Below are 10752 nucleotides of genomic sequence, written 5' to 3'. Positions count from 1 at the left end.
GCTATTTTTGTGCTGACTCAGAAAATATAGTCGAATCGATCACCCTTATGAGAACTTTTCTCAAAAAATAAAACACAACTTTTGATTATTTTTAGCCAACATTTGTATTATTACATTTTAAACTACAATTTTGTGCTGGCAACTTTAAAAGCAGCGTGCAAGCTACACGCCTCTTGAAAAGCAGCCAGCACACATAATCATTCATTCATAATTTATTGTTACATCTTGTTTGCTTTTGTTTAATAATAAGAAAACATTTTACATAAAATTGTTCAATGCATTTTCATGAGATTTACCGTTGGTTAGGATTTGCTTCTCCTCTGTTTAATTTGTATAACTACATACACATATTTATGTAAATGTTTTTGTATATTTGTATGTAAAGATTCGTTCCGTTGCTGCTGTTTGCATTAATTCGACATTCGACACAAATAATAAATAGATCGGTTAGAGGCTTAAACGTAACACTGGAAGCTGCCGAAGCGATATCAAAATTAACATCTTAATGGGCAGAGTGCGCGGAGCGGATAATACTTGCAATCGTGGCAGTTGAAAATGTATATACTCAAGGGAATTCAGCACGATAAATACTGGAAGGGCACTGGAGGTGCGGGAGGATGGAGCTGGTCGAATGAGGGATGTATATCGAAGGGAAAAGTCCGAATTGTTATATCGAGAAATATACTTCATATATAAAATATGTAAAGCTTTGATTTATGGAAATTTTAAAAATCGAAAAATATAGCGTATAACGTTAAAAATCGATATTATCGAATAATATTGAAATATATTATCCAAGTTGTCCATTCTTCGATTATATAGGTCCGATATATCAAATAGAACATTGATTTATCGCAACGATCGATTTATATGTCGATATCAATATTTTCTGCCATCCCTACGTCGAATTGGAATCTAAGCTGATTTTGGAAATGTCAACAGGCTTCATTTGCGGTTATATGATCTAAATATTGTTGTGTATATATAAATGTAAAAATGTTTTATCCTTTTGTCCTATTTATCTTTGTAAAATTACTCTGGCGGCTGCCCTCGTTTAATGCTGTTATTTAATTGTTCTCTTAACTACAATTAATATTTGCGTTTAGTAGTTTTGGAAGAAAAAGTACTGGAGTAGATAAACCATTAGTATTCTGCTGAGTGTTCGTGTATACATATAAATAAATTAGTCATTAATTAACGATATATCTGGTTACGCTGCTCGTAGTACAATCCTTGTCATTTTAATAATACAAATTGCTAAACATAAATGTGGTCTTGTATTGGTTAAAAGGTACAAAGAAAAATCTCATGGCTTTTTATTGTTAATGCAATGCAAGTGTACTTTGAACGGAAACTGCTGTCATGGAGCTGCTGCGTTTAGTTTGTTTTCTTATTGGCCGAATAAGAAGTCGAGCTATGTAGATTGCTGCATAAAATTTGCTTGCGACTAGATTGAAGTTTGTTGCATTTCGATTCGGCAATCGAATCATATATGTATATCATATACGCGTATGTAAATATATAGTTAGATGGATAAATTTGTTCATAGTACTCTCCTTAACTAGCGCGGCTGCTTAGGGAGAGAGGAGACTTAATGTGTTCTTCAGGATTGTTCCTGATGATAAAAAGATAAACGTTCTAAATAGTTTTACGTTTCGAGCAAAACCATATTCGAGGGGCCCTACAAATTTTGTTTTAAAAAGCAAGCATCCACGCATAAATCTACGGCTGTGTTTGAGTGTTGGTTATTTCATACTTGTGTGTGTGTGTGTGAGTGGTAGCCTTCTAGACAGTTGTGCCGTAGGCGTTGTTAAAAACAGCACGCGAACTATCCGTATCCAGGGATATATCCTCAGGACTGGCCAGATCCACGCGTACATTCGAGTTGGTTCGACGTCGTGCGGTTTGCGCTGCCCCCCAATTGCTGAGAGTCCAATGGAAACCGGAAGAGCTGGCAGCCGGTTCAGCATCTACCTTGACCTGCGTGCACACCTACAGAAATATCGAAGGAAATAAATGTATGTAGAGCCAAAAATTATGCATGCTTTGCTTCAACTCACCTCACGATTGCCGCAGGGCAAGGTCTCAGTGCCATTTCCCAAGGCAGAGCCCGAAACAGAGCCAGAGCCCGAGTCCCGGGTACTGCCAATGCTGCTGCTGCTGGCCAGCGAATCGTTGCTGGACTCCATAACTGCTCCGCGATAACGCGCCACAGCCTGAACAGCCTGAATATAAGGGAAAGCATTAGCCACAGGAAGAACTTGAACATCAAAAGGTTACGCTTTGACTTACCATAGCATCGCCGCCTTGACAATCCTCAATCGACTTGAGGATTTCCCACACCAGCTCCGAGTCCAGGGGGATGGGCTGCTCTGTGTCGCGATTGTAAATGGCAATGGCAATGTGAACGGGATGCGGCACAGGCAGCGGGATGAGTAGCTTTTCCGTCACGCTCTTTTCCCCGCACTGCTGCTTCCACGGACGCCAGGGCTTCTGGGCCTCCTGCGGCGACTTCGGCACATGCTGGGCCCGATGGGCACGCACTCGTGGTGTGGTCAGTCCCACAGACATGTCCCTGCCAACGATTGGATTAGTGCTAGTTCAAGTATGGAATCCTAACTATTTATTACCGCTTCTCGGGCTTCCGGAAGGTGAGCGTTATGCGGGAGCGTGGATTGAAGGCCGTCACCTCGAGGAAGGGTAAATGCACCTGGACGTTGCCTCGCGGGGCATAGACGTTGCCCAGTAGGTCCAGCCCCTTGGAGCCAATCACATCGGTCGCATTCTTAACCATCTCGGTGTAACGCATCAGGTCGAGCGAGGCATGTGGTTCTAGCTTAAAATGGGTATCGTGTTCAGTCAATGGCGTTAGAAAATCTAAACTAAATATGTCGGTGTAAATAAGGCCAGCCAGTCCCGGCCAGTCATTCACCGTGAGACCCTGCAAAATACATGAATTAGAATTAATATTTCATTTAAGGCTGATGTATATTTATTAAGAATCAGTCACCTTGTTATCCCAGAATTCTTCTTCGCTAATCGACAGTCGGCCGATTACATGAGACGGATAGTACTTCTCTAAAATATGGGCGGCCAGTTGTATAGCAATCTGAGGAGAGGATAGTGGCATTAAATATTAAATTAGGAATGGCAAATAGCTTATGTATAAATCTACTTTTAAGGCTGCGAATTGATTTAATAATTTATATTTGATTTGAAAATAATATTTTTTCTGATTTTTAGAGGTTATAAAGATGTGGTTATTGCTACTTTTGATCTCCGCATTATTATAATATACTATTATTTGATAACTAACCTTTAGTTCTTTGGTATTCAACTTGATTCGCGACTTGACCTGGGTGGTCAACGCCGTCTGCAGCTCCCGCCGTCGCTTTTCCAGCTTTTCGTGCAAGGTGCTCATCAGATCTTGGGCCTCGCGGTCCAGCGATAAGTATGGACCCGCCTTGCTGATTTGGGCCGAAAAGGGACCGAAGCAGGCCTCGACGAACTGCAGGAAATCCTGTTGCGGCTGCAGTACCACCCGCTCAGTGGCATGCTGGTAGGCCTGAAGCTCGTCAAGTTCCATTTTAGCTTCTAAAGCGGCCAAAGCCTGCTCTGGCCGGATGATAAAGTAGTAGTCCAAGGCCAGTCCAGGTCCAGCGATTCGCTTCACTGCAATGCTATCCGAAGCCGGCACCCGCCCGCACTTCTTGATGAACAAATGGTACGTGAGGGAGTCCCAGACAATGCGAAGCGAATACCTAACGACGCCCACTTTGGAATGGATTTTAACGCGATTAGGAAAAATGTATTGTGAAGAGTCGTAGGGAACCCACCTATAAATACGACTCCGGCTGCTAGGGGACAGATTACTGTAGCAACCAGCACCGCCGCCAGCGGCTGCAGCAAGCCCTGTATGAGTAGATTCCAAACTATGGCCTCCAGCAGTATGCAGTAGCGATTTCCCGTGTTGTCCGGCGCATCCAAGTCATATATCAGGATCATATAGATGTGCAGCAGGAGAACGAACACGGGAATCCACAGGGGAGCAGTCACTGCCAGCGTAATGCTCAGAAAGCTAGCGGCTAGGCAGATCAACGGGAAGGCGAAAAGTATGACAACCGTTCCGAGGAATCCCTTAATGAAATAGTTCCAAGTGCGATTCAAGTTGCGTGTCAAGCCCTTGCCAATAAAGCCTAAGACACATCAGAGTTATTGTTTGCAGTTTGAATGGTATTCTCAAGCCCACCTGTGTCCGGTTCCGTTTCAAAGTGAGTGCGCGACTTTGATATGTGCCTCCACAGCTCGATGAGTCGCGAGGCCATCGTCTGGGTGATGCTCGTCTTACGCGGGAACAAAGTGCCATTAATTTGCGACAACTCCAGATCGGGCATGAACGGCTTCACACAGCAGAGAGCGCGCAGACCCAGGGGACTGCACCAGGGCACGAGGATTCCCAGGAGGAACATCATGTTCCAGGACCAGCACCAGATACGCTGGATCATGTTCAGCAGGCGCCAGAACGGCCAGCGGGTGCTGGTGGTGCGGATGATCTCCTTCTCGACCAGGAACACCGGCTGGCTGGGATCCGAGCGCGGGGTGACTATGCTGGTAGCATGCTGGCTGATCACAGTGGGTATCACGTCCGACTGGCCCTGGAAGTTGCGCCGTATGATCCACGATTGCGGCGACCAAATGCGACACGCCCACTGGAAGCTGCGCGTGGGCGTTTTGGCGTTCTTCAGCTCCTTCAGCAGCACTGGCTCGCGCTCCTTCATAAAGGCCAGGTCCCGGGACAGAAAGTAGGCCGTCTGATGAAGATTGTGTTGGGTGCACATCTTCAGGGCCTCCTCGTGGGCCGACCAGGCGCTCTTGTGCAGTCGATTTTCCTCGGCATGGCGCAGCTTCGAACGCAGCCAGGGAGCCACACGCGACAGCACTGAGTGATCGTTGGCCAAACACTTCTGGTGGTCCTCGCGGGTGCGCTTGATATCCTGCTGCACCTTGTCCACCGCCTTGTACATAATCACCACCGACTGAGCCTGCTGCACAAGCAGCTCGGGCACTCCGGAGCCCAGCTCCGCCAGCTTGGCATTAGAAACGATGGAGCTGTAGACCCGCTGTAGATACTCCTTCATCACCGCCTCGTTTACCTCCTCCTCGATCTCCTTGTCGTTCAGCTTTTTGGCCCGCAGCTCGGCGATCAGTCGCTCGCGGAAGTGCAAGAACCAGCCGCGTGTCTCCCGCTCCAAAATGCCAATGAGAATGGGCAGGGCCTTGCGCATAATGTCGCGACAGAAGAGCCGCAAGTCGATCTCTTGACCCTTGGGCGTTAGGAAGAGATACGGTACGGGCTGGCTGACCTCACAGCTGTTGAAGTCAAACTTTTCCATGGTGGCGCGACGCAGCATCTTACGGACATAGGAGCATAGTCCATCCAGGCAGTCCTCGAACTCGGGCTGCAAAATTATCTTTTAAGTTTTTATCCTGACAACATATGATGTGTACTTACCCGACAAACCAACTCGGCTATGAGGAAGCGGCATCGCTCCTCCTTGATCTTATAGTCCAGGTTATGGGCCAACAGAGCCGGCACCCCGATAAACATGTCCGCGAGCTTGGTGAATGCCATGAGAAGCCCATGCACTGCATGCACCACGGAGAAGAAGTGCGAGAAGATCCTTGCTCGGGCGGTGACCACCACGAACCGAGCAGCTAAGGCCAAATCGCTCAAGAAGGAGTCCTGGGTGCGCAGCTTACCCTTCTGGAGCAGCTGGGACAGACGCCACTTGTGGACCTGGCCCGGAAAATGCAGACTAGGCACATCGAACTCCCTGCGTGTGGGGGAACAGAATTGAATTAGATTTCATGGATCGTGACAATGGCTAAGATCGAAGCAACATAAAACACGTAAATGAACTAGGTTTCAATGACAAATTATTGTTGGCATGCACAAGCGTGTACCAGATTCTGAATTAGGATTTGCCCGATTCTAGGTGAATATTAAATGTGAGTGTGATTTCGGGTTAATATGCATCCCAAGTCCCGCTCTTTTGAGTTGCACAAAAGAGGTCTGCTACTCCTAAAGAATGTTTTTTTAAAGGTCAATAGATAGATAAATGTATAAATTTATAAATTTATAAGCTATAGACACAGAGACATTCTTGTATTTCCATCTCTCGCAATTTTTTGTTCTTATCCACCATGCAGGAGTTCGCCTCTAGAGTCTACACTTTTCGTTTCAGCTGGCATGCAAATTTGTTGGGGGCGCCTTTAGACAATCACTTACATAACATATAAACAATTAACATTGAGTAGAAATGAAGAGAATGTATGTACAAACGGAAGAACACCGACTAAACAGTGGCAGGTCAGTTTGTCCGCCTTTTTGAATGTGTTTTTATTTACCCATTTTTACGTATTGTTTCCAATTGTTCCAAAGTTAATTTCTTCGGCTTTCCATATTTATCCTTTTGCAAGCTTTACAGAAATATGTCACACACGAAATTGTTGTTTCATTTGCAAGTGATACACAGAAATAAAAACACGAGAGTGTGGCATGCGTTTAGTTTGGTTAAACAAGAAATTAAAAAAACAAAAATAAACAGACAAACGATGGCTGTTTGTGTCGTCTTCGTTTTTATACTGATTTGGAGCATGCCTTAATTTGATTGCTGCATTTGCTGGGTGCAAAGTGTCGCGGAATGATAGGCAATGGAACGCAAGGGAACTCAAGAAACCAAATAACAAAATAAGTCACTTATTCAGGTGTGAGGGGATGTGGCAAAAGCGCAGTTAATCAGCAAGCACAATTGCTCATATTTTTTTCGCAACTGCAACTCCATCCATCATCCGTCAGCCACCATCCATTCATCCGTCAATCTATCCATCAGCGCTAAGCAGCTCTCGCAGCAGTCTCGTGACCGCAGACTCACCCAGTTTCCCGCAGCGTCTTCAGCTGGGCGCTTGTCAGCCGGCGTGGCTCGCCACTCCCATCGGAAGCCACTGCGTCCAGCTCGTCGAAGGGAGGAGCTATAAATAGGTCGCGCAGATTGATGGGACGCGTTTTGCGGCTGCTCACGCTGTTCGTTGCATTGCTGGCCGTCAGATTCAACCCACTGCTGGCCAGCGCCTGCGGCAGCACTAAAAACAACAAAGGAACGCGGGTTAGTAGCTGCCAATGGATGTGGTACAGGCACTTACCAATGGGAAAGCTCTTCCAGTGGTAAAGAAACTGCTCGGCCACGCTCTTGATCTGCTCCACCAGCTGCTCCACCTCGGGCGGAGCGCCCACCAAGTTGATGTTGAACTCGATGGGCTCACGCTCGGGACCGGCCAGTGTCTGGGGACGAAGCATCTGGGTGCCGGACGAACTAACAGAGAGAGTGGCCGGCACAGTAGACGGGGCCGGAGCTGGAGAAGGAGTCGGAACCGCAACAGGGCCACCTGCGGCCTGCAAGGATATGGGCATGATGATAGAGAGCCGTTGCTGTTCACTCTAGTATTGCATCCATTTTTGTAAATTAAACAAATTAATGCTGCAGAATAAACAAATAGATAATAAGTGTAATAAATCACAATAAATAATGTGAAACCTGGATAAACTGGCACCTAAGGTTCACAATCTTTCAGGATACCAAAAAAAATCCTACAAAATCTTTTCTTCAATCCTGATTTCCAAATATAAATACATTAATACCCACACTGAATGGGAAAATTATACCTTAGACTTGTTAGGGTATCACTGGCACCGGCCTAAACAAAGCTGGAAACCTGCATAGTTGGAATTTTGACGGCTGACCAAACTAATTGAAATCGCACAAGCGCGCGCAATATTAAAATTAATGATCTAATTGAAAATACACTCGCGCATGTGTAGTTGTGGGAGATACAGAGAGGGCTAGAGCGAGACAGGGCATATGTATATGGATGTAAACAAATATCAATTGCACTGAATTTTCAAAGTCTCTATTCCGAACGGAGTCGCCCAAATAAACGAACTTTTTACGTTAAAGCAATTAGTTGGGACGCCGCCGGAGGGTCGAAACCAGTTTCGCAAACTGGCTAGAGAGCAGCGCGGTCGCCAAACTCGAATTTCACCTGCCGCGGAAGAGGACACCTGCACATTTTCGCCACCTACCACAACTGGAAGCCAATTTCGCGCTTCGCTAGCCCTGATGGGACGCACCTAACGGGCTCCCCGAAATGCTCCGTTCCACGCCCAACAATGGAGCACTGAGTACGCAGTGGCCCCCACCCGTTAACCAGATCCCCGCTCCCCGCACTTCTTATTGTTTAATTGCCGCACATACACACACACACTCGCACGCGGACGAGACACACACACACACCTTCATATTGCGCACAAGGCGTTCTGTGTTGTCGTTGTCGGTTTTGAGTTACAACTGCCTTTTACCTTGTTGCCTTTATCAAGTTGCTGCGTCTTGGGACAGTGCGAGCATTGTGCATTGGCGAATACAGAGATCACAGAGCTGCGTTTTCCGTTTTTACGTTTATTGAGCGAGCAGACAAACAAATACACATACGCTCTTTTCGATTGCACCCCTGGGGCACACTTTAGCTGGAGATGGCCAAGATAAGTGGTCGTGACTATCGATGGCCGCTGCAGTTATCGAGTGGTCGACTAGGGCTGCATTCGCAGGAAGTAACGGTAACTTTTTGAAGCGCTCGACTTTGAATGTTTGAAAATCTTAGTAATTTCTAATCAAATTAAGTGTTTTAGGGCAATCTGCCACCCTTTGCCTTAACCATCATTTCCGCCTTCGCCTTGACACGCGAAACAATGACTGCCGAGCGCAACATCGGTCCCAATAATCCGTATGCGGCCGAATACACCTCCGGAGAATCCTGTGGACTGCAATCCAGCAACGGAGTGCACATCTTCATCAGCCGATGGCTGATGAATTTTGAGGCCTGGGTTTGCAAACTGGCGCTGGAAAACTCCTTGGTATCCCTCAAGTGCGGCTCGATGCGTAGGGATAGATATTTTAGCTTTGGCAGAATACAGGCACGTACGGCGTCATTGCCCATCTTTCCAAGGCCGATAACAGCACCGTACATCGTGGTAAGGGGCCTTTTCAGAAGAGCCACTTTGTAGACCCTGCAATGGGAAAAACGTGTTGAATCAACAATGCGCCTGCGGACACCAGGGATCTTACCCAACAACCCTTGGCAGGAGGTTGCTGTCACTGACTTCGTAGTGGCGAACGATCTCGGTGGCTATGCTACCCGAGTATTCTCTTAACGACCAATGATCCGCCATGCCTACGGAGAAGACGATCTGCTTGGTCAACAGGCAGGATAGAACCGCTGGCAGGATTAGATGAAGCTAGATAGGCACACTTTAAAGCTGCATCTTCTGACCACCGAGTTGCAAGTACTCACATATTTGCTCAAGTTCAAACTATTGTTGGACAATAAGGCTTTGACCATACGCATCAAGTAGAAAAGAAATATTATGTTCTGTTCAGCCACGTTGATGGCTACGGCGTCCGCAATGAACACGCTAAGTCTAGGCAGCAGCACCTCCAAGGTGGGATCTGTAGATAAAGCGTGGAGCGCTACCTGCCGCGGCATACTCGAAGAGCCCACACAGGACTCTGTGACCATCTGGTAGAAATGCAACTGCTCCTTGGTCAGCGGAAAGTTTTTGCAAGGCATGAGCTGCGCCCGCTCCTGTCTCATCCAACTCGCCCGCTTCTCCCTTAGCCAGGCGGAGTTGAGAGGCGAATTGGGAGGGATCCGAACGGCTGAAGGATTCTGCGGTTCATAAATACGTTCGACATAGAGCTGCATTGGCCGAGGCTTAGCGTTTGATTGGCATTCGATTCTGGGCATTACTTTTATAGGTTCCTCCAACACATTCCCCCGCAGGAGTAGTCTGGAGAATACGTCAGGGCACAGGGATCGGACAGCATGTTGGATGTGGGACAGCCGCACGCGATCATCCCGAGTGCGGCGCGCATATTTGCCCGCCTCATTCAACAGCTTTTTAATGTCCTCAGTGATCTTGAGCGATAGCCACTGCATCTCATTTTCACCGAGGTCCTGCCCCGTGCCATTCAACGCTATTGAAGTCAGAGAGCTCTTGGAGAAAGATTTCTTTTTGCGAATGATTTCTTCGTTTTCTATTACAAAGGACATTTTTTAATTTTCAAATTGTCAAAACTGTAGCTAGAGATGGGAATTTTTATACCCTTGCAGGGTATTATAATTTCAGTCAGAAGTTTGCAACGCAGTGAAGGAGACGTTTCCGACCCTATAAAGTATATATATTCTTGATCAGCATCAACAGCCGAGTCGATCTAGCCATGTCCGTCTGTCCGTCTGTCCGTCTGTCCGTCTGTCCGTTTCTACGCAAACTAGTCCCTCAGTTTTAAAGCTATCTGAATGAAACTTTGCATATAGTCTTCTATATACTCTCACTGCTATATATGTCGGAACGGGCCGGATCGGACGACTATATCATATAGCTGCCATACAAATGTTCGATACATTTTTAGAAAAAAAATTATAACTTGGCAGTTTTTCAATATTATTGCATCATTTTTGAGATATAGCCATTTTATATTATTCCAGAATTTTGGTAAAAATTTTATAAAAATCGGACCACTATATCTTATAGCTGCCATAGGAACGATCGGAAAATTAATCGAAAAAAATTATAACTTCGTTGTTTTTCAACGTATTTTAATCTACTTTGAGACATGAGCTTCTGGTATTATTTCAGAA

General features: G+C 46.2%; 2 protein-coding genes across 3 annotated transcripts; both read right to left on the bottom strand.

The window, feature by feature from the left end:
• Positions 1-1292: 1292 nt before the first annotated feature.
• LOC108075510 (uncharacterized) lies at positions 1293-8706 on the bottom strand. Of its 2 annotated transcripts, XM_017167985.3 has the most exons (13): positions 8417-8706; positions 7204-7538; positions 6936-7143; positions 6409-6480; positions 5513-5834; positions 4250-5459; positions 3837-4196; positions 3317-3774; positions 3011-3109; positions 2631-2941; positions 2293-2575; positions 2061-2225; positions 1293-1992 (listed from the first exon to the last, which is right to left on the bottom strand). In XM_017167985.3, exons 2-13 carry the CDS (start codon positions 7469-7471, stop codon positions 1786-1788), a joined length of 3963 nt encoding a protein of 1320 aa, XP_017023474.1. In that variant the 5' UTR covers positions 7472-7538; positions 8417-8706; the 3' UTR covers positions 1293-1785. The 2 variants fall into 2 exon arrangements, with proteins under 2 accessions (XP_017023474.1, XP_017023475.1); XM_017167986.3 differs by lacking the exon at positions 6409-6480 and having other exon boundaries at positions 8417-8705.
• On the bottom strand, positions 8498-10206 carry mia (meiosis I arrest). Its single transcript, XM_017167773.3, has 3 exons — positions 9406-10206; positions 9180-9349; positions 8498-9121 (listed from the first exon to the last, which is right to left on the bottom strand). Exons 1-3 carry the CDS (start codon positions 10162-10164, stop codon positions 8740-8742), a joined length of 1311 nt encoding a protein of 436 aa, XP_017023262.1. The 5' UTR covers positions 10165-10206; the 3' UTR covers positions 8498-8739.
• Between the last annotated feature and the right edge of the window lie 546 nt (positions 10207-10752).

The sequence above is a fragment of the Drosophila kikkawai genome, chromosome 3R (genome assembly GCF_030179895.1).
Source record: "Drosophila kikkawai strain 14028-0561.14 chromosome 3R, DkikHiC1v2, whole genome shotgun sequence".
NCBI lineage: Eukaryota > Metazoa > Arthropoda > Insecta > Diptera > Drosophilidae > Drosophila > Drosophila kikkawai.
This window is presented reverse-complemented; position numbering and strand designations above follow the sequence as displayed.

Coding starts and splice junctions, on each gene's coding strand:
- LOC108075510 (XM_017167985.3), bottom strand. CDS start 7,471: ATGCCCATATCCTTGCAGGCCGCAGGTGGCCCTGTTGCGGTTCCGACT. Junction 6,481..6,935: donor AAGACGCTGCGGGAAACTGG/GTGAGTCTGCGG, acceptor ATTTCTGTAAAG/CTTGCAAAAGGATAAATATG. Junction 3,110..3,316: donor TGAATACCAAAGAACTAAAG/GTTAGTTATCAA, acceptor TCCTCTCCTCAG/ATTGCTATACAACTGGCCGC.
- mia (XM_017167773.3), bottom strand. CDS start 10,164: ATGTCCTTTGTAATAGAAAACGAAGAAATCATTCGCAAAAAGAAATCT. Junction 9,350..9,405: donor GTTTGAACTTGAGCAAATAT/GTGAGTACTTGC, acceptor GTGCCTATCTAG/CTTCATCTAATCCTGCCAGC. Junction 9,122..9,179: donor CTCCTGCCAAGGGTTGTTGG/GTAAGATCCCTG, acceptor TTCCCATTGCAG/GGTCTACAAAGTGGCTCTTC.